The 22,541-nt window shown below is 42.9% G+C and overlaps 1 protein-coding gene across 2 annotated transcripts in view; it reads right to left on the bottom strand.

Moving 5' to 3' along the window:
- Window positions 1-5,333: 5,333 nt before the first annotated feature.
- The window catches only part of chm (lysine acetyltransferase chameau), a 61,971-nt gene continuing 44,763 nt past the window's right edge, over window positions 5,334-22,541 (bottom strand). For both annotated transcript variants that reach the window (XM_080277079.1, XM_080277078.1), the window contains exons 12-15: window positions 17,270-17,363; window positions 9,845-9,991; window positions 8,334-8,440; window positions 5,334-7,347 (exon numbers count right to left, since the gene is read on the bottom strand). In XM_080277079.1, coding sequence (XP_080133205.1) covers window positions 7,138-7,347; window positions 8,334-8,440; window positions 9,845-9,991; window positions 17,270-17,363 — 558 coding nt within the window. In that variant the 3' untranslated portion in view covers window positions 5,334-7,137. The remainder of the gene's footprint in view (window positions 7,348-8,333; window positions 8,441-9,844; window positions 9,992-17,269; window positions 17,364-22,541) is intronic.

Raw genomic sequence — 22,541 nt, 5'->3', positions numbered from 1 at the left:
AAGGTGAGAGGGAAAAGAAAAGGTAAGAGAGGAAGAATGGGGAAGGAAAAGGAGTAAAATGGAGTGAAAAGAATAAGAAGGGAAGACATGGAAGTAAGAAAAGGGAAGGAGTGAGGAAAGGAAGAGAGAGGAAGAAGGAAAGAAGTAGGAAGGAAAGAAAAAGGTGAGAATGGAAGGAGTGAGGAGGGAAGGAAAATGGGAATGAGGGAGATGGGAAGGAACAGACAAAAGAGAACGAAGGGAGAAGCAGGGGGCATGAGGCAGTGAGGGAGAAGGGAAAGAGAAGGGAATGGGAGGAGGGAGGAGGGAGAAAGGAATGAAAATGGAAGGAGAAAGGAAAGAGGAAAGAAAGGTGGGAAAAGGGGAGGAGAAAAAAAAGAGAGAGAAGAAGGGAAGGATAGAGAAATGAAGAAGACGGAAGCGAATGAGAATGAAAGAAGGGCAGAAGGAGAAAGAAGGAAAGGGTAAGAGAGGACGAAGGGACATGGAGGAGGGGAGGGGGGTAAGCGGTTCTGACGGCACTTGTTGGTCAGGGGGAAAAAATAAATCTTCACTTAATCTCTGGACGCGGAAAACAACTGCAGTTATTGGAATAAACTTTTCATTCTCCCTCTCCCTCGAACACTCACTCACTCTCTGCCTTACAAATTTTCCACTCACTCATTCACTTTTTTCTTCATCCCTCTCCCTCTCTCCCTCACTCGCTGACTCCCTGTCTCACAATATTCATTTCTGTTTATCCCTCACTCACTGTCTCACATCTCAAACATTTTTTTTATTTTTTATTTTTAACCTCTCCCTCCCTCACTACGCCAAAAGTTTTGTCTCATTCACACTTCATCCCTCTTATTCACCAGCTTTTTTCTCTTACAGTTCTATTTTCTTCGAGTTTTCCGAAGATTATAACATTTTCCACTGCCACTCTTTCATTCTCCATCGCTTTCTTACTTTTTTTTTTCATCCATAACACCAATTCTCACATTATTATATTCCAGACTTTTAAATTTGTCTTTCACTCACCCTGGGGGTAGGGGGGTTTCAAGAATACTCCCCCAGTATCCCTGCTTGTCGTACGAGGCGACTAAAAGGGTTGGTGGTGGGTTAGTGCCCCACCCCGTAAAAAGAACTAACTAAAAAAGCAAATAAAGCGCCTCGGACCCAGACGGACCATACGTTGACGACTAAGGAACGGACAAAGGACATTCTGAGAGTAGGAACGTGGAATGTGAGAGGAGTGAATGATGAAGTGAAAGAGAGAGAGATTGTCCAGGTGCTTGAGGATGCAAAAGTGGATATATGTGGATTGACTGAAACTAAATGGAAAGGTGAAAGGATGAGAGAATGGGAATACGGTGTAGGTATATGTGCGGGAGTCAGTGAGAATGAGAGGGCAAGAGAGGCAGTATGTCTGATGATAAGCAAGAAGTGGAAGGAGAATATAAGAGAGTATGGAACAGTGGGTGCAAGGATTTTATGGGTGAGGATGAAAGTAGGTATACAAGCATGGGCGATTGTATGTGTGTATGCTCCAACAGAGGATCGAGTGGCAAGAGTGAAAGATGAGTTTTGGGCGAAAGTAGAAGCATGTATGGACAAGTTTGAGAGGAGCGAGAGAGTGCTGTTGATTGGAGACATGAATGGCAAAGTCGGGAATGTACGAGTGGATGGAGTGGTTGGTCAGTGGGGTGTGCCAGCGGAAGTAGATGGGAATGGTAGTGCTTTGGTGGACATCTGTGCTGGTAAGGGGTTGGCAATAGCCAACACCTACTTTCGTCATAAGATGATCCACCGGTATACATGGAGAGTAATAAGGAGGATGGATGGTGAACTTGTTGAACGAAAGGCAATGATAGACTACGTGTGTGTGGATGAGCGAATGAGAAGACAAGTGTTGGATGCAAGGGTGTGGAGAGGGTGGGGGAATGGAGTCTCGGACCATCACTTAGTGATGGCCAAGATAGAGCTGCAAAGAAAGTGGTTGAGGAGGCGAAGGGGAAGACAGGAGGAAGCAGCTCCTGTGAGAAGAGTGGAGAAATTGCAAAATAGTGAGAAGAGGACAGAGTATAAGAGCATAGTGGAAGAAAGATTGGGAAGGTATGAGCTAGAGCAGATGGAAGGGGTGGAAGACGTATGTAAGATATTCACGGAAGAGATAAGCGCAGCGTGTGAGGTGGTTTGTGGAGTGAGGAGGAGATGCAAGGGTGTGCAAGGGACAGCATGGTGGAATGATGAGGTGAAACGAGCTGTGGAACAAAAGAAGAAGGCATATGGTGAATGGTTGGCGAGTAGAGGTAGGGGAGAAGATGAGAGAGAGAAGAGAGAGGTATATGTGAGCAGGAGAAGGGAGGTTAAGAGACTGGTGAAGGAGAGTAAGAAGAAAGTGGATGAAGAGTTTGGGAGGAATCTGAGTGTGAAATGGAGGGAGAGTAAGAAATTGTTTTGGAAGGAGGTAAAGAAAGTAAGGCAGTGTGAAAGGGGAAATAGTAGGGAGTGAAAGATAGGAATAATAGATTGTTGGTGGAGAAGAGAGAGAAATTGAGGAGATGGAAGGAGCACTTTGAGGATTTGTTGAAGGTAGAGAGTGAGAGCAGTGTGAGTATAAGTGGTTGGGGAATGGCTGGGAGAAGAAGAGATGAGAGGAGGGAGGAAGAGATCAGTAGGTCGGAAGTAGTGGAAGCGATGAAGAAGATTAAGCTGGGAAAGGCCCCAGGAATTGATGGAGTGTGTGGTGAAATGCTTAGGTATGGGGGTGAGATTGTTGTGGAGTGGATATGGAAGTTGTGTAGATTGGCTTGGGAAGAGGGAAGGGTTCCAGAGGACTGGAAATCAGGTATAATTGTTCCTCTGTACAAAGGAAAAGGGGAGAGAGAAGTATGTGGTAACCATAGGGGTATTTGCCTTCTTAGTGTGACTGGTAAAATATATGGTAGAATACTCATTGACAGGGTGAGGCATATGACAGAGGAGCTAGTTGGAGAAGAACAAGGGGGATTTAGGAAGGGAAAAGGGTGTGTAGATCAGATATTTGTTCTAAGATGTTTAGTGGAGAAGTATCTAGAGAAGGGAAGGAAAGTGTACGCTGCCTTCATGGACTTGGAGAAAGCTTATGACAGAATAGATAGGAAAGGTATGTGGAAGGTATTAAGAATATATGGAGTGGAGGGGAAATTGTTGAGTGCTGTGAAGAGTATGTACGAGGGAGCTAGGGCTACGGTGCGAGTGGATGGAGAGCTGAGTGAGTTCTTTGATCTCAATGTGGGACTGAAACAGGGGTGTGTAATGTCTCCATGGCTGTTTAATATATATATGGATGGGGTCGTAAAGGAGGTACAAGGTAGGGCAGTGGATGTCGGGGTGGCCCTAATGAATGAGGGGTGAGATTTGGAAGCTTCCGGTGTTGCTGTTTGCTGATGATACAGTATTGTTGAGTGAAGATGAATGGGAGTTGCAAGGTTTGGTGAATGAATTTGGGACAGTGTGTAGGAGGAGGAAGCTGAAAGTTAATGTAAACAAAAGTAAAGTTATGGTGTTTGAGAGGAATGAAGTCACAGAGTGTGCAGTGAGGTTGGATGGTGAGGATATGGAGAATGTGAGTGCATTCAAGTACTTGGGTAGTGTGATGAGTAAGGATGGAACTTTGGGGGATGAAGTACGTGAAAGGGTACAGCAGGGAAGGAAGGTTGTTGGCACACTGAAAGCAGTGATGAGAAATAGGGAGGTGAGTATGGAAGTTAAGAAGTCACTGCATGATGGTATTGTGATCCCTACCCTGACGTATGGAAGCGAGGCGTGGACCTTGCAAGAGGGGAACAAGTCAAGAGTGAGAGCAGTGGAAATGAGTTACTTGAGAGGAGCATGTGGAGTGACATGGAGGGACAGGTTGACGAATGAAGAAGTGAAGGAACGTTGTGGGGTAGATGTGGATGTGGTTGAAAAGATTAGGAGAAATACACTGAGGTGGTTTGGACATGTGGAGAGGATGGAGAATGAAAGACTGACTAAGAGGGTGTATGTAGGTGAGGTGGAGGGAGGGAGAGGGAGGGGTAGACCGAGGATGAGGTGGAGGGATGGAATTGAGAGGTATATGAGGGAGGGGGGGGTGAGTTGGGGGGAGGGGAGTCAAATGGTGGGTGACAGAGTGACTTGGAGGCGTTTTGTCTGCGGCCACCCTTTGCGGGATTAGGGCGTCGGGCTATAGATAGATAGATAGACTAATTTTCTCGCTCATTCACCTTTCTTGGTCATTCCTTCCAACGGCTTTCACATTCCTATATTCCAATTCACTTTCAAAAGTTCACTTACATTTTATTTTTTAACTGATCTACATTCTCTCTAATCTACTTTCTAATTAAAATTTAATCTTCAACATTTTCCATTCTCTCATATTCTCTATGCTAGTCGATTAGTCTAAACCACATTCTCCATTCTCTCTCCCTCTCTCAATAGGCAGGATAATTTAACTAAAAGCAACATAGTTATGAGGGTCTGCATTGGCCGAGGCTGGTAACTGGGCTTAAGTTTTTATGTACACAATAATGAGGTATGGATTAAAAAAAAAAAAAAAAAAAAAAAAAAAAAAGTGGTTCTTTCTGTAGATCAGTCACCAGAGGTTTTAATACTCTTTGGTTTATTATAATGGATGGAGGGAAAGTTTTATTATAGGTTTAGGGATCAGTTCTCTCACATTTCAGTCACCTCTCTCTCTCTCTCTCTCTCACTACCTATTATAATACTGTACAACTCTTACCCTTTCTCTAGTTTCTCTGTCCTTCCAACCCTCATTTCCCCCCTCCCTTCACTCAAGAAGTGTTATTCTATCTCTCTCCTTACATGACCGCTACCTGGATTCTTTATCAGCATAACTACCACACTCCCACACATCTGCCAAACCAGCCAATATCTACATAAACTAGAATCAAATTATGGTCATGCATAGCACTAAATAAACAAAAGTTTGCTTTCTCTCCTATCACATGAGTTCTGAATCAAATCAAATCAAATGGTACATGCTTCAAATCGAATTAAATGGCACATGCTTCCTTTAAAACAATCCCAACACTGAGGCTGCCATGATACAGCTGACAATTTCCATGAAGTTAAGCCAAGTGCCCAAACTAGCAAATTTCACTTCCCAAAAATGGGCGGAAAGTGTTTGGAGAAAAGAGATCTCTGATGTGTAATAAGATTTGTGAAAATGTGTGAGTCCTTGGACTTTTTAAATAATCTGTGGCTGATTTTCCTGCCTAAAAGTGTTGATTCTAGGTCCATGTAATAGTAAACATAAATTTCTTGGTCATGCTAAGTCCATTTATAAGAAACATTTATTGCTTTCGTCCACTTGGTTATTTATAAACTTAGAACATTAAAACAAGCCAGTTTAATTCTATAGTAAAACTTGGCCATGTTTATAGATAAAAAAGTGAGCCCCTTCAGCAATGTGGTACAATAACTACAAGAAAGCATGGTACCTGAAAACTGTATTGTACAGAATGACCAAGCATCTATTTACTGCAATTTGTTAACCTTAATGGGGATTACCGTACTGTCTCCTGATTATTATAAACTTCCTTCCAGTGAGCAATAATTTACCTCATCAATAAATACAACTACAAATAACTTTATAACAACACTATGAGAACCACAAAAATTTTACCGTACCATAACTTTAGGATCCTGAATAATAATACTGTTCATCATGGCAACAGGAGTACGGGTACCATGTAAGTGTAATGGAAACATTTTGATTTTTCTCCACAAATCAACAAAATCACTACTAACAAGATACAGAGCTTGTACAATATTACCTCCTAATTATATACAGTATACACTTTTAAAACACTTACCAAAAATAGCATGTGTAACTCTGCTGGAGTTCAGTCTTGGACCGATGCATTACCATTTCTTCCAAAAAATTTAAACACATCATCTACTTCCTACTACACCTTCAACTGCTGTTTGTGCAAACACAAGTGTACAACCTTAGTATAGCTAGAAAGTGCAGGAAAAATACAAGATAAATATTTGTCATAATTCACAGCGACAGCAGCAATATGAGAAAAAATTTTCTATCACACAAAGTGATTGTGAAAAACGATGAAAATTGATTCACCAGCCTTCAAAGAACAGCTGGCATCTTGTACTACGGAAGATGTGTTGTCCTTTACCTGGAGTCGCATTTAAAAATCTGTACTGTACATTCCCTCGGTGCTTGTTCCCTCCCGAGGCAATCAATTCATATTTTATCTTACAAACACTGACAATCCTTTAAAAATATCTGACCTTTGCAGCTTTACTAGAGAAGCAGAAACTCACTTTAGCTGTATGTTAAAATTTACTGCACTACAATTTTTATTATCCATTACTTACACTGTCCAGATCTTCAGGAGATATTTCCAATTTTCTCTGAAAAACAGCTATATTCATCAATAATTACCCACTCAATGGGTCAGTATCCAAGGGAAAAAATTACTACCTGTATAGTTGACACAGTGCTACTGCACTCAGTACAGAATAATTATCATGTAATTATCTTTGGATGGGAAACTGGAGGGGTCACAACTTACATCCACAGAAGTAAAATCCTTGTTAAAACGTTGCAACACCACCACTTTATAAAACTCCAGTCATTCAGGTACATTCTTCTAAAATCCATACACATTTTTTTCAACTTTCACCCAGCTTTCTCTACAGCTACATAACAATTTACAGTGTTAAAAAACGTTCTTCAAGCATCCTCAACCCTAATCTATGAGACACATGAACTCAAGGCAGCCATTATCCACTGGCATATGAGCTGTATACAAGGCAGTATTTTCATTACTCTGAGAAATGACTGTTTCCCGAGAATTTTTTCTCTCACAAATTGCTTACTTTCCCTAAACTAAATATATAGTGGTTCTGCTTTCCACGACAGCCTTGCTCTGTTTGGATAGCGATTTTGTACCACTTGAATTTCATCACATGGCAGTGTCTTTGCATCACTTGGACTGTTACATGTGAGATGGCATTTTGTCATTTTCCCAGCCGTTTTCTATATTTACAGAATTTTTGTCTTTATTAACACAGGACTGGACTTAATGCCAGCTGTACATATTTTCAGTACTATACATTATATTCTTCCTGCAGCTAGACACAAAGCTATGATGAGGAGACTGATTTAGCTTTCTTGCGATCTGCGGCTGCCTTGTTGGCTGCAACAGCTTTGTTTTTATTGGAAGCAGGAGGCGGCTGGGGTTCCTCAGAGGGAGGCGGGGCCACATAAGGCCGCCAATTGAGGCACTTGGGGTCTATCTCTTTATAGTCGGCTCGACGGCGCTTCTGTCGCTCCAGGAATTCCTCAAGCAGGTCCTACCACAAGCAGACAGTGGGAGATGGACGTTATCAATATGTAGACAGAAAGGGATAATCTGTATGTTGCAGTTAAAAACCAACTAGGGTAAAATCAGTTACTAATGAGATCTAAATCCAAAATGCTATACAAATTACAAAGGCAAAACTACCTGCACCAACGAATGCTGAAAGAGAGAGAGAGAGAGAGAGAGAGAGCAGTTAATGCTACACCTGGTATGGTATTAACTATGATTATATATATATATATATATATATATATACTGTATATATATATATATATATATAGCTTCAACAATAGCTTTGTCTGAGAAAACCAAAATCCTGAAATTCACTGCAGTACCTCAGAGGACTCTTACATGGTCTAACAGTCAAGCTGTGAGTGACAGTTAAATGAAACAATGACAAAGGTGCCAATGTTGTGCCTCCTATCCCACAGAGAACAGAAATCACAATCACCCTCCACATAATGAAAATATAAGATGTAGTAACCACAAAATTATGGTGCTTCAGTATTTCTAACCATATCCCTTTCATCATCATCATCATCATCATCATCATATTTAACAACCAAACTTGCTGAACACAGGATTATACAATTAAGGGTTATTTATAGATTGCACAATCCTTGCCAGTAGCTGGAAAATTCTTCCATTATGCAAAGATGGCTCAGCCAACATTACCAGTGATTCCCTGCATAATTTTCTGCATCCTCTAACCTTTTTCATACTTTATATATATATATATATATATATATATATATATATATATATATATATATATATATATATATGTATGTATATATATATATATATATATATATATATATATATATATATACCTTCAACAATTAGAAGATTGAGCACACATTTTACAAAGCGGCCAAGATGTCTGCACCCCTAATTCCAGCAAACCGAGCCATTCCTGCAACACATGGGATGGGGCATGCAAAAAACAAACCACCCTGTACAAGAAGGTAAACTGACCTGCTTCTTGAGTATAATGTGCTTGCCCTTCCAGTACTTCATCATGCCCATGGCCTGGAATGTGCTTACAATATCGTATGCATTCACAGCCATTTCTTGACTCATGTCTGTAAGTAAGGGGAGTAACAATATTAGCCCATTTAATTATTTATCATATTTAATTTACAAAAAGTACCCCTCCCCCCAAAAAAAATCACCATATTTGGATACTTTTCTTCACACTATAATACACTAAAAAAAAAAGCTCTAAATAACTTTCTACAAGGTAATGCCTAACCAGCAGTACATAAGTTAAAATCCACTTCACCAGTATACAAGAAATGTATAAGACATAAGTTCTTATGTAATTAAGCCACATTGAAGAAAGCTATAAAGCCTGATCCCTGTTACTGAACCTTAAATATTTTTGAAGATTCAAAAGAGATATTTCTACCAGTGAATGAGGAATTCATCATCATCATCATCATCCAATCCTACATCGCCCCATGAGGAGCGTAGCAGCCCGTGGCTAGGCAAGTTGGTCCTAACATTTAAGATGTGAGTGACCAGCCTCACTCATCCCTGAGTGACATTATGTGAGCAATATACCCCAACCACTCCTTGGATTTAAACCTTCACTGGCTCAATCCGACTGGAGCGCCGTAATTACTAAACCACCAGGTACCAAAATTTGGTTATATGGTTACCACCCAGCACAGTAAATGGTTTCCTGGAGTACAGGAAACCATTTGGCTTGTCACTCAGTGTTGAGTCACTCACAGGCAGAAGGAAGAGGAAAGAATAAAGGAAAGAAAGACAGAAGAGGGAGTGTAAAGTCACCCGTAGGCAGAAGCATGAGGAAAGAATGAAGGAAAGAAAGACAAAAGAGGGTGGAGGGAAAGAAGGATGGAGGAGAAGAAAGGGCTGACACCCGAGAGCAGCAAAACATCGAGTGACTTGATGATGAGCGCCCCCACCTACTACAGGTGAGGAATTCAACAGTAGGGAAAATATTTATGACCACATTTCAAGGAAAACATTTTCAAAGTAAAAAGAAAATGAACTAGATTTAATATGACTGGAAAAGTGCATTTCAGTAAGGATGCAAAATACACTCTTTACATATCTTAACGCTTTGAATTCAGTGATATACCGTTTAGTTTAACTAAACTGAACACTTCTTCACTTAACCAGAATCTGTTTTCTTCTTACAGCTCAAAACTTAATTCAGCGAGAAATTCTATGCCAGTTTAAAGTGGAAAGAACAATCTGGAGGGATACACAACAGATCAGTACAGTAATCTAGGTGGCAAAAGAGACTTTATAGCACCTCTTCCCTTGCTATTTATTTAGCGTATGACTTCTTCAACACATTCTCTTGCATATATGTTACTTCCAACACTATAAAATCGGCAAGGTTTGCATAAATAACACATGACAAGAAACAGCAAGGCACTGTGCATAATAAATTACCCAGAAAGAGATGCTACAAAGTCCACTGTGCCATTCAGAATACGACCCACAGAACTCACCTTTAATGAAGACGTTTTTCTCTGTGTAGCTGGCGAGATAGTTGAGCAGGAGGTCCTTCCAGTAGGAGCGATAGGAGATGAGGCCAAGGTCACTCAGGGGCTTCTCAGGCGACCCTATTTTCCCCTCAGTCTTCGTCAGAAGGTAACCTGAGGCAAGAGGCAGCAGAGGGTTAAGTCTCTCTCTCTCTCTCTCTGGTGTGTGGGAGTTAAAGGGTGGAGGCGTGACGGGGTTAAGGGTTGGAGGTTTGATGGAGTTAAGAGGTGGGGGTGTGAGGGGATAATGGGGTGGATGTGTGTGGGGGTTAACGGATGGAGGTGTGATGGGGCTAAGGGGTGGAGGTGTGATGGGGCTAAGGGGTGGAGGTGTGAGGGGGCTAAGGGGTGGAGGTGTGAGGGGGCTAAGGGGTGGAGGTGTGAGGGGGCTAAGAGGTGGAGGTGTGAGGGGGCTAAGAGGTGGAGGTGTGAGGGGGCTAAGGAGTGGAGGTGTGAGGGGGCTTAAGGTGGAGATGCGAAGGGGTTAAAGGGTGAGGTGTGAGGAGGTAAAGGAGACGATATTGGGGAGTTTCTTGACTTAATAACTGACTGATTATGGTACATGATCCTTCACTACGATTACTTTTTCTTTAATTTTATTCTTGCCATCTCCAGACGATTTTATTCAGTTACGGCATGATGCTTGAGGTGAAAGGGTTAATGAAGGTTGTATCTAACCCCTCCAATTCAGTCTGTCTTATGTTAAATAATTCCGCCTGTCGGAAAAAAAAAAAAAAAAAAAAAAAAAAAAAAAAAAAAGGGTCATCCAATTGCAGTGGTTCGGAGGAATGAAAAACAGGAAATAATCAGTTATCACCATCATTATCATCATCGCACCATTTCCGCGCCAACGAATGAGGTGAGGAAGGATCCAAAAACAAGGACAGAGGAAGTATATAAATGGGAGAACTATCAATATACCCAGAGAAATAAACCAATCGTTTACACATTATTCGTCCTTGGGATCACGTAAAATAAGCAAAAATAAGTGAATGAATGAATAAAAAAATAAATAAATACATGTGTATATAAAAAACAACAAAAAACAAAACAACAAAACACGAAGGCGAACTGGTTGTCCGTCCAGGTGTGTGATGTACAGTCGGGGACAAAAGTTTGACTAATTTTTCGCCTCCTCTACTTCTTATTTTTCTCCGCTTGCTAAAATTCTTAAACTGAGAGAGGTTATTTATGTCTCTCCACCCACAGGTGCTTCTCTATTATATGATGTGTCAGGGAGATGAGTAACAGAATATTCCTAAGTATCAGTGGAACAATAGGATAAATTTTGTCCCTGCTGTACTCAAGGGGAAGGGGATGGGGAAAAGGGAGAGGGAGGTGGAGGGGGAAGAGAAGACGGAGAGGGAGGGGGAAGGGGAGGCTGCACAGATGTGAAGAGGATTAGGCAATGGTGGAAGTACTTTAGGGGAGGGGGAAGGGGTGTAGGAGGGGAAGGGGTGTAGGAGGGGAAGGTGGACTAAGCGTGAGAGGGAATGGGGACAATGAATGTGCAAGAAGGAGGTGGAGGCAGTGGGTGTGGGATGGGGGTATAAAGGCAGTGTGGGAGAGGTGAGAGGGGGTAGTGTGGGTAAGGGAGGAGGGGATAAAGTCGAAGAGGGAGGAGGGGGCAAAGTGGAAGAGGAAAGAAGGGTAAAGTGGAAGAGGAAAGAAGGGTAAAATGGAAGAGGGAGGAGAGGGCAAAGTGTGGGAAAGAGATGAGAGGGCAAAATGTGGGAGAGGGAGGAGGGAGAAGAGTGTGGGAAAAGGTGGAGGGGCAAAGTGTGGGAGAGGAAAGAGAGGGCAGAGTGTGGGAGATGAAGGAGGGAGCACAGTGTGGGAAAGCGTGGAGGAGGTACAGTGTGTGGGAAAGGAGGAGGAGGCAGAGGAAGGAAGGAGGGGGTGAGTGTGGGAGAGGAACGAGGGGGCAGAGGGAGGAAGGAGAATGTGGGAAAGGGAGGAGGGGGCAGACTGTGGAAGAGGAAGGAGGCAGAGTGTGGGAGAGGGAGGATGGGGCAGAGTGTGGGAGAATGGAGGAAGCCAGAGTGAGACGGAAATGGGTCACAGAGAACTGAAGGCAAAAAATGAGAGAGAGAGAGAGAGAGAGAGAGAGAGAGAGAGAGAGAGAGAGAGAGAGAGAGAGAGAGAGAGAGAGAGAGAGAGAGAGAGTATAAAAATAACGAGGAGGGAGGGACAAGAAACGAGTAAGGAAGAAAGGATAAAAATGGAGAGGGAGGGATAGAATACATGAAAGGAAGGGGAGGGAAGGGGAGGGGAGGGAGTGCGTAGGAGAGGATAAGAATGGCGAACAATGGGGCGTGAGGGGAGAGAATGAGGGAGGGTGGGATTGGGTAAGTCGTTTTAAATGAGAGAGAGAGAGAGAGAGAGAGAGAGAGAGAGAGAGAGAGAGAGAATGAAAGTGTGAGTTACAGAAGATGGGATGGAAGAGGCGAAAAAGTGGGAGGGAGGAAGAAAGAATAGAGGGGAGAGCGAGAGGGGAGTAAAAGTGGGAAGCGGAGGCGAGAAAAGGTAGGGGGGAGTGGAATGGGGGGGTAGGAGGGAGGAGGAGGTAGAAGAGCGGAGGGAAGGAAAGAAGAGAGGAGGGAAGGGTAGAAGAGTACAAAGTACAAAGGAGTACAAAGGAAAGCAAACAGCAACAGACCTTATGGTCCTTTCGATGTTGTTTGTTACAGAGCAGACTATGACTACGAGATCTATTTCTACATGCTGAAGGATAAGGATAGTACAGCAAGAAGGCTCCCCCCGCCTCCAAACCCTCCAGTTAAAACTGGCAGGAAAAAGTGAGAAGCACCAGGATGCAACATGGTAAAACTGGCATGGAAATTTCATAGGAAAAGGAAAAGATACATTCTACTGTATAAGCTGCACACACACACACACACACACACACACACACACACACACACACACACACACACACACAACCTGGCAGAACGTACACAGGAGTTTCATGTCCCTATTTCGGTACAGATTTTACAGCACTTACAGAAAGCATTAGCCGAAGCAGGTGATAGATTACATGATGGATACGCGTGCTAAGAAAAAAAAAAATGTTGGGGCATTTATTTGTTTATTTGAGTACTGTAATTAAATTGTACGGTTTTCAGGACTTTTTTTTTTTTTTCATATCAACAAACTTTTCCAACTGGGTGTGTTAGATACAGCCAGCATTAACCTGTACAGCACGAATTATTTTTCCCCTCTCTCTCTCTCTCAAAAAAAAAAAAAAAAAAAAAAAAAAAAAAAAAAAAAAAAAGTCTGGAGACCGTAATAACACCGACAAGCACAAAAGTATATGCATTTAAGAACATACAGTTCTAAAATGAGGCTTTACTAAAGTCTGCGGAAGTTTAGTACCTCCTGTCCTAAAATCTTCAGCAGGTGACTGACGAGCAGGGCCGCTTCGCGATGTTCCCGTTTTTTAAAATGTCATCGGACTGATAGGGTGAAGTTACAGTAAAGCTGATAAAAAATAATCCCTTCAATCCAGTGATATAATTATTTTTGTTCTATCTTCAGACGATTTTCTTCAACTAAGAGGCTTTTTTAAAACTAGAAAGACTAGATACAGCCTTCATTAACCCCTTCAGTAAAACAGATATTGAAGCTGGATAAAATCGTCTGGTGTTCCCCTGATTAAAATGGAAAGTAAATAATCGGTGTGAAAGGGAGAAAAATACGGAAATCTTCAGCGTCACTACCCGAATAAATTAACGGTAAGTAAATATACCTGATTATATATTGGCAGAATTTACATAACGAAAAAATATATATTCTTAGCTTAATGAGCGAATTTATACAGCTAATAAAAATGGCTTGTGACTTCATCCTCATTTTCAATCCAGTGTAGGCCATTTAGTTTTAATACTTTTCTATCTATCTACTCCCCCTTCACTACTGCTAGGTCTCCCTCAGCTCAATATAATAGTTCAGAGGTATATAGAATGTGTGTGCATGTGTGTGTGTGCGTGTGTGTGTATGTGTGTGTATGCGTGTGTGCGTGTGTGTGTGTGTGTGTGTGTGTGTGTGTGTGTGTGTGTGTGCGTGTGTGTGTGTGTGTGTTCCCTCGCATTCCTCCCAAGGTCAAGACAGGTCGTGGTTTACTCTTATTTTCGCAAAGCTGCCAACACTTCCGATACAGCCAGTCTTGCCAACCTTTTTTTTACGACTCCATGTTCCTTATTCCCTCTCCATTTTTTTTTTTTTTTTTTTAGTTTTTGGCTATCATTTATTTATTTGTTTATTTTTTTCCTTGATTCCCTCACGATTTTTTTTTGTTTTTGTTTTTGGGTACCGTGTTAATTATATTATCAAGCCAACCTTTCATTTACATTCATTTTCTTTATTCTCTCACCATTTCTTGCAGTTTCTGGCTATTATTTATTTACCTGTTTTATTTATTAATTTATTTACATGCCCCTGGAATCCCTTCAACTTGTGTGTGGGTTATTTTTGGTTTCCTGACTCCACTTTTTTTTTATTTCTGCCTTTTTTTTCTTTTCGTTTCTTCATTCCCCCTTTTACGTCGTTCTATGTCTATTTTTGGTTCCTAGATTTCACCTTGTTTTTGTAGTTTTTTTTTTTTTTTTCATTTGTGCTTTCGCTATTTTTGTCTGCTATTTTTCCCTGCTTTTGTTTTTGTTTTTTTCTTTATTTTCTGTTTCTGGATGTTTATTTTTCACGCTGATGATGTCTGTCGTTAACAACACCTCATAAAAGTCATCCTTACAAACCTTAGTTCACGATATACCAATACTCCCGAAGAGATCAGTTCCATAAATCCCCGTTTTCCAGGCCAATTTTCTTGATTGTACCTTCCATTGAGGATTTTTTTTTTTTTTTTTTTTGGGGGGGGAGGTATTTCTGTCCGGTAATTTTCACTTAGGCTTATCGTGGTGTATTTATTGTCACAGTATCGCCAACTCTCCCGAAAAATGCCAGTACTGCAGACCCATCTTTTTTCTTTGCCGATTGCCTTGATTTCTCCATATTTTTTCAAGGTCCTGGGCTAATTTCGGGTGTTAATTTTTCGTGTAGATAGATGTATAGGTGAGGGTAATTTATTTTTTGGGGGGTATTTAGTGGAGTTTTGCAACATTCGCCCCTGTGACGCAACAAGGCTTCGTGTCACTGAACCTGGCTCTCTCCTTCCCCCCTCCTCTCTCTCTCTCTCAGACAAGCACACACGCTTTCCTTCTCTCTCACTTTCCTCACTCTCCTCCTCCTCCTCTCATTTTCCTCCCCATCCTCTTCTCGCCCAACTCCTCTTTCACCTTCCTATCCTCCTCTCTTCTTCCTCTCTCACTTCCTTCCCCCCCCCTTCCCCCTTTTTCCTCTCACTTTCCTCCTCCCCCTTCTTCCTCTCACTTCCTTCTCCCTTCCTCCTCCTCCTCTTTCTTCCTCTCTCATCTTCATCTTCCTCCTACTTGTACCTCAACTCCTTCCCCACTCCTCTCTCCCCTGCTTCCTTCTCCCTCCTCCCTCTTCCTTCTCTTTCTTCCCCACATCACAGTCCCCTTCCTCTTTTTTCCTTTCTTATTTTGCTTCTCCTCTTTTTTCCCCCCTCTCAATACCTCTCCCTCCTCTTTCTTCCACTCCTGCTTCCCTCTCCATCTTTCTTCCTATCTCTTATATCCCTCTCCCTCTTCCCATTTCTTCCTGTCTCACCTCCCTCTTCTTCCTCTTTCTATCTCAACTCCTCCACGTCTCTCCTCTTCCTATCCTTATCACCTCCTCTTCCTCCTTCTTCCCCTCCTCCCTCCTCTTCCTTCCCCTCTGACCTCCTCTTCTTTCCCCTCTGACCTCCTCTTCTTTCTCCTTTCTCACTCTCTCTTCCTCTTCCATTCAGCTTCAGGACGAAGTGTTTCCCCAAGTTGAGAAAAAAAATCGTCTGGAGATAGTAATAAGGTAAAAAAAAAAAAAAAATACGTCCTCGGAATGAATGGGTTAACCGAAAAGAATGTGACCCTTGAACCCTTCCATCCGGCGACTTATTTTCTCGTTTCACCCTTACTGCCTCCACAAATCTCCCCCGAGCTGAAGAAAATCGTCTGGAGGTAGCAAGAATAAAACGAAGGATTGGGTCACTGGCTTGAGAGGTTTAAGTCTGAGGGCCGCGTTCTGAGTGGCCGTGGCGATGTCGTAGTACTTCTTCCTTAGCGAGTTATTCAGCACAGTACACCACAAGCTTCTTCCTCCATCCCAACCCCAACCATCTCTTCCCCTCCTTCCTTATCCCCTCCCCCTCCCTTACCTTCTCGTCACATACCCCAGTTTTATCCTTACTCCTCCCCAACCTTTTCCTGCTGAACACCACTTCCGTCTCCCCTGCCTCTCTCTCTCTCTCTCTCTCTCTCTCTCTCTCTCACACACACACACACACACACACACCGCAGCGAGGGAGAGTCGGGGCGGGGGAGGACGGGGCAGTGGAAGGTGAATGCGCTCTCAAGGACATAGAGATAAAAGATGATACAGATCTCTACAGTACATCTCCACCCCCATAAACAGATTAGGAGGGGGAGGAGAGGGGAGTGGGGGAGATGGGGAGAGGGGAATGGGATGAGGAGAGGGGGATGAAAACAGGGAGGGATGAAGGTTGAGGGGGAGTGTGGATAGTGACGGAAGGGTAGTGGTGGGGAGGGGGAGATGGAAATGTGGGGAAATATTGGGACAGAAAATGAGGAGAATATGAGGGAGGTGAGGGGAAACTGTGGGGGAAATTCTAAGGAAGAACTGGGGAATGAGAATATACATAACAAAAACAAGAATATACGGAAACAACTAAAAAAAAAATGCATTACAGAAAAATATAACTACAGAAAAAGTAAGAAAATACGTAAAAAAATAGAACGGACAAAAATTAATATACTCAATATACTTTACTATATGGAAAAAAAAAAATAATCAAATACATCATCAACAACAACATCCGGAGTTTTTTCCTACCTTACGACAGAGTAAGATGAGATTACAAATTATGGTAAGAAAAACATGGAAAAAGCTTGTCTATAATAAGAGCTGAGGCAAGATCCAGAAAAAAAAATGAATATCCACAACAAATGTCAATAATAATATAAACACTGTGGTATAAGAAATTCAGATATACACAAATAAATGAATTAAAGACATCTATACCGAAATTCAGATATACACAAATAAATGAATTAAAGACATCTATACCGCACTGATTGATGCCTACGAGAAGAACAGAAATACATAATAAATAAATAAGTGAATGACGATATACTTAGTGAAATCTATGTGAAGTAAGGAAATCCGTAATAAATAACTCAATGAAGATATATTTAGTGATGTACACGAGAGGTATGGAAGTAGGTAATACATAAAATAAGCAAGTGAAGGTGTACTCACTGAAGTCAATAAGAAGCCTGCCAAAGCCCTGGCGCTGGTAGGGCGGAAGGGTCATGATGCAGGACACGTTGTAGTTCAGGAAGCTGTTCTTCTCCTAAACCACCAAGAACAAGACAAGAACGTTTTGTATAACATGTGTCTGTGCATGGTTAACAGCTGCAGTGTAACATAACTAAAACAGAACTCGTTTTGTTGAACATGTGTCCATGAAATGTACTGTACCAAGAACTATACCTAAACTAATTGTAAAGTACGTGTACAATACATGGTACTAGAACAACTGTATTACACCCAGTACAACAACCACAAAAGAAAGCTATGTACAACAGGTGACTTCAAATGGCACCGGTGCAATGCACATATACTAGGAGGAACTCTTGTAAGTATGAGACGTACATCAAAACACACATGACAGGCAGCAAACACACACACACACACACACACACACACACACACACACACACACACACACAAACACTAAACTTTCTTGAGTGAGAAGGTATTTAATATTTAGCATTAACAGATTATTTATTTTATATATTTTTTTCCCTGAATGAACAGTTATTTAATGAAGTGATTGTTACTGTTGCTGTTGTTGTTGCCGTGGTGGTGGAGGTTGAAAACCAGTGAGGCGCCAATAAAACTGGTTGCCTCTGGTTCCCTTGTTCTCTCTCTCTCTCTCTCCACGGTACGTCGAGTGAATGACTGGTTACCAAGACTGACTCGCCGATACCTCTACTGATTAGTCGAATACCAGCTTAAACTGGTAACGGTGACTGACTAACTGTTTTCACCAAGTTTCTGGCTAAACGATTTATATTTTTACACGACCTCTGTCTGACTGACTGACTGACTGACTCCTTGGGTGTCTGACCTAACTTCTGACTGACTGACTGACTCTTTGGGTGTCTGACCTAACTTCTGACTGACTGACTGACTCTTTGGGTGTCTGACCTAGCTTCTGACTGACTGACTGACTGACTCTGAGTGTCTGACCTAACCTCTGACTGACTGACTGACTCTTTGGGTTTCTGACCTAACCTCTGACTGACTGACTGGCTGACAGACTCGGTATCTGACCTAACCTGACTGACTGACTGGATTTCTAACAACCTCTGACTGACTGAGTGACTGACTAGGTTCCTAACTTAACCTCTGACTGAGTGACTGACTGGGTTTCTAACAGCCTCTGACTGACTGACTGGGTTTCTAACAATCCGTGACTGACTAACTGGTTTTCTAACAACCTGACTGACTGTCCGACTGGGTTTCTACCTTAACCTCGGACTGACTAACTGATTCACTGGGATTCTAACTTCCTCTGACTGGCTGACTGGGTCTCACACTTAATCTCTAACTGACTGACTTGTTTTCTGACTTAACCTTTGATTGACGGGGTTTCTCATCTAACCCCTTTTCGACTGTCTGACTTACTGCGTTTCTAACCTACCGCGTTTCTGTCCTCCGACTGACTGGTTTTCTGACCTAAGCTCTGACTGACTAATTAACTGGTATTGTGACCTAACACTGACTGACTACTTTCCTTCCTAACCTGTGACTGACTAACTGACTGACTTTCTGATCTTACCTCTACCTAACTGACTGACTGGTTTTCGATCTAACCTCTAACTGATTGAATGAGTGACTGGTTTTCCGACTTATCTGTCCGACTGGCTTGCTCGCCTTTCTCGCGACACACTCGTACATGACTTTTTAACTCTTTTCTTACGAGAGGGATGATCCTAAGCTGAATAAAATCGTCTGATGGTGGCAGGAATAATTTTTAAGTGTCGTCGTAACGAAGGATCCATTTGGAGAGGATGGAGAAAGAGGCTGACTAGACTGAAGGAGTTATCGTATAGAAAGGTGCCCATCTCATCCATTCACTCGATATACTAACTTCAGGGGACTCTACACTGAATGACAAGTCTAGTGATTTCCTGAGCTCCATGAAAACATCAGCTAAGGTGAGTTATAAGCGTAATAACAAATACATGGACGCCAGGTGGTCTAGTGGGATTAATTCTCTCCAACCGGATGTGCTCCATTACGGTTACGGTTCAAGGGAAGGTTGGACGCTTACTGCTTACATAACGCCACTCACGGAAAAGTGAAAAGTCAGCCTTAGCCTACATCAGGAGCAGCAAAGGACTGTATGTATGTATGTATGTATGGATGGATGGATGGATGGTTGAATGCTTCTAATACATCCCATACGGTTTCCCAAGCTGAATAACACGTCTGGAGGTGGCAAGAACATAATACACGAAACCTCACAGGTCTGAGGTGGTTCAAAGTTGATTAAGGGCCGTATTAGCTGAGTATGAGGAGGAGAGGACCGAGGAATGGACTAACCCCCAATTTTTTACGATAATTCCGAAACAAAAAATGGCGATGGTAATACACGTCTGACCTTTCTGTATCGTTTCTGACTGCACTCCGTAATGTGAGATGGAGGCTGATCACATAAACCAGTTTCAGGTGATCCTTAAATGGCCGTGCACTCTGCCTTAATAATACTAACGTGCGGCTGAGAGCGTGACTAAGATAGAAAAAGGAAGGGGAACTGAAGGAAGAAATGGAGAGGGAACTGAAGGAAAAGGAATGAGAACTGAAGGAAGTAGAAACAAAAGTGAAGGGAAAGGAAGATGGGAAGGGAAGGGAAGGGACGGCATGGGAAGGGAAGGGAAGGGACGGCATGGGAAGGGAAGGGAAGGGAAGGGACGGCATGGGAAGGGAAGGGAAGGGAAGGGACGGCATGGGAAGGGAAGGGAAGGGAAGGGAAGGGAAGGGAAGGGACGGCATGGGAAGGGAAGGGAAGGGAAGGGAAAGGAAGGGAAGGGAACGAAAGAAAATGGAAGGAAAATAAAGGTGATGGGAAAGGGTAACAAGAAAACCAATAAAGTGAGTGGGCAGGAAATAACACACAAGATGGTAAACTGGATGGATATAATGGAGAGAATATGAAAGAATGGCGAAAGATAATGAAGAGGAAGGGGAAGGGTATAAAAAATGAATAAAGAGGGTGGAAGGGAAATAATAAGAGGAAAGGCAGATGGGATGGATGTAATGAAGGAAAGAGGAAATGGAAGATAATATGAGACAGAGGGAGGAAGGCAGGTGGGATGGAGAAAAGTATGTAAGGGGAAACAGTCGTTGAAAGATCCCCCCCCCCTCTCTCTCTCTATCTATCTATCTCTCATACAATTACAGAAAACTATTTCACATGAAGTATATACCTAGTACGTTCTCATGAAATATTTACTTTGGTGAAATACTGGAGAGAGAGAGAGAGAGAGAGAGAGAGAGAGAGAGAGAGAGAGAGAGAGAGAGAGAGAGAGAGAGAGAGAGAGAGAAATACTGTGATCCACCACGTTTTTCCACGTCTGTCTACATTATACAATAACGAAGCAGGGGTAGCAAGATCAAAACAAAAGTATTGCCCCTCCACACACACACACACACACACACACACACACACACACACACATTCCATCACCCCGGAAGTTAAATACAACTTTTATATATATATTTTTTTGTAGCTAGTTTTCATTCAGGCTTCAACTGAACAAAAACTGACACCACTTTTTTTTTTCTTTTTGTACTTTTTACGCGAGGTCGATCCCCCTACAGGTTAAATGAGGGCATGGTGATAATGAGGAGAGGAGAGGAGAGGAGAGGAGAAGAGGGAAGGGAGGGGAGGAGATTACAGGAGGGAAGGGGAAGAGGAGAGGGAGGATATAGTGGAGAGGGGAGATGGTCAGGAGGATGTACCGTAAGACGGTAAGGGGAGGGACGGGGTAGGAAGAGAGTGGGAACTACAACAAATGCCTTACATCATAAAACTATATTTTCACCATTTTCTGTCCCATCTACTTTAACTTCGTGCCAAAACATCTTCTCTTCCCACTAGGACTAGGGGTAGGAAGCTGGTGTTGAATTTACCCTCTGGGTGACTCTACACTGAGTGACAAACCGAATGATTTCGTGTACACTAGGAAACCATTTATTGTGCTGGGTGGTAACCATATTACCAAATTATAGAGCCTGGTGGTTTAGTAGGTAATTGCGGTGCTCCAATCGGATTGAGCCGGTGAAGGTTTATATCCAAGGGATGGTTGGGGTTATTGCTAACGTAATGCCACTCAGGGATGAGCGAGGCTGGTCACTCATCTTAAATGTCAGGACCAACTTGCCTAGCCCCGGGCTCCTACGCTCCTCATGGGGCAACGTAGGATTGGATGATGGATGGATGGGATATATTAGCAAAGGTGGTAGCAGTGGGGGGAGTAACATCAATGAAGGGAAAAAAAGAAAAAGCCTGATATAAATGCCTATCAACTGCACGCGACTCATTAAGGCAGAAAGGAAAACAACAATCGATCTCCAGCTCTTCCAATCGCGTGTTGCATGTGCAAACCAATGCAACAGCGGCACCCCTTGTGTATACGAAGGAGAGGATTGTGCAAGTGAGGGGGAGAGTATTGTGAAGGGAAAGGCTGTGTACTCGAGGAGAGGGCAGTAATAATGGTTATGAGCAGCAATATGGGTGTGGGAGGGGTGGCGTGGGTGTGGGAGGGGTAGTGTGGGTGTGGAAGGGGTAGCGTGGGTGTGGGATGGGTAGTGTAGGTGAGGGAAGGGTAGTGTAAATGAGAGAATGGTGCTGTGGGTGAGGGAGGAGTAAAGTGGTGATAGTAATAAAAAAAAGAGGGTTGCGTAGGAGAGGGAAGAAAGGTACAATGGTAATGAGAATGGAGAACAAATGAAAGTACAGGTAAGGAGGGGAAGGGTACAGTGGTGGAGGGTAATATTGTTGATGTGATGGAAGTACCGAGATGATGGTGACAGTGGGGAAGGGTGGGGGTGGGTACAGAGGTGCGGGTGACAGTGGGGTAGTAGATGTGAGGTACAATGATTTACACGAACCAGGTAGGGGAAGAATGATGGTGACAGTGCGAGTGGAGGGAGGGTTGGGGCAAGAGGAAAGGGGAGGGGATAAGTAGGGCAGAGAAAAGGAGAGGTTGGAGAGGGGGCAGGAGAAATGGGGAGTGGTGGGTAGGGGGCAGAAGGAATGGGGAGGGGTGGATAGGGAACGATACCCCCCTTTCAGCCCCCTCCTGAAGGACACTGTGGAGAGGGTGGTTCAGAGACAGACAGCCTTGGGGTCCCACGTTTTTACCTTGTTACCGTAACTTGGCAGCAACTCTCCCTCCTTGATACTCTCTCTCTCCACACACACACACACACACACACACACACACACACACACGGG

The sequence above is a fragment of the Coenobita brevimanus genome, chromosome 68, assembly GCF_032717465.1.
Source record: "Coenobita brevimanus isolate Jiangsu-jjx chromosome 68, ASM3271746v2, whole genome shotgun sequence".
Lineage (NCBI taxonomy): Eukaryota > Metazoa > Arthropoda > Malacostraca > Decapoda > Coenobitidae > Coenobita > Coenobita brevimanus.
The sequence above is the reverse complement of the archived record's forward strand: the minus strand, read 5'-3'. Positions and strand labels throughout refer to the sequence as shown.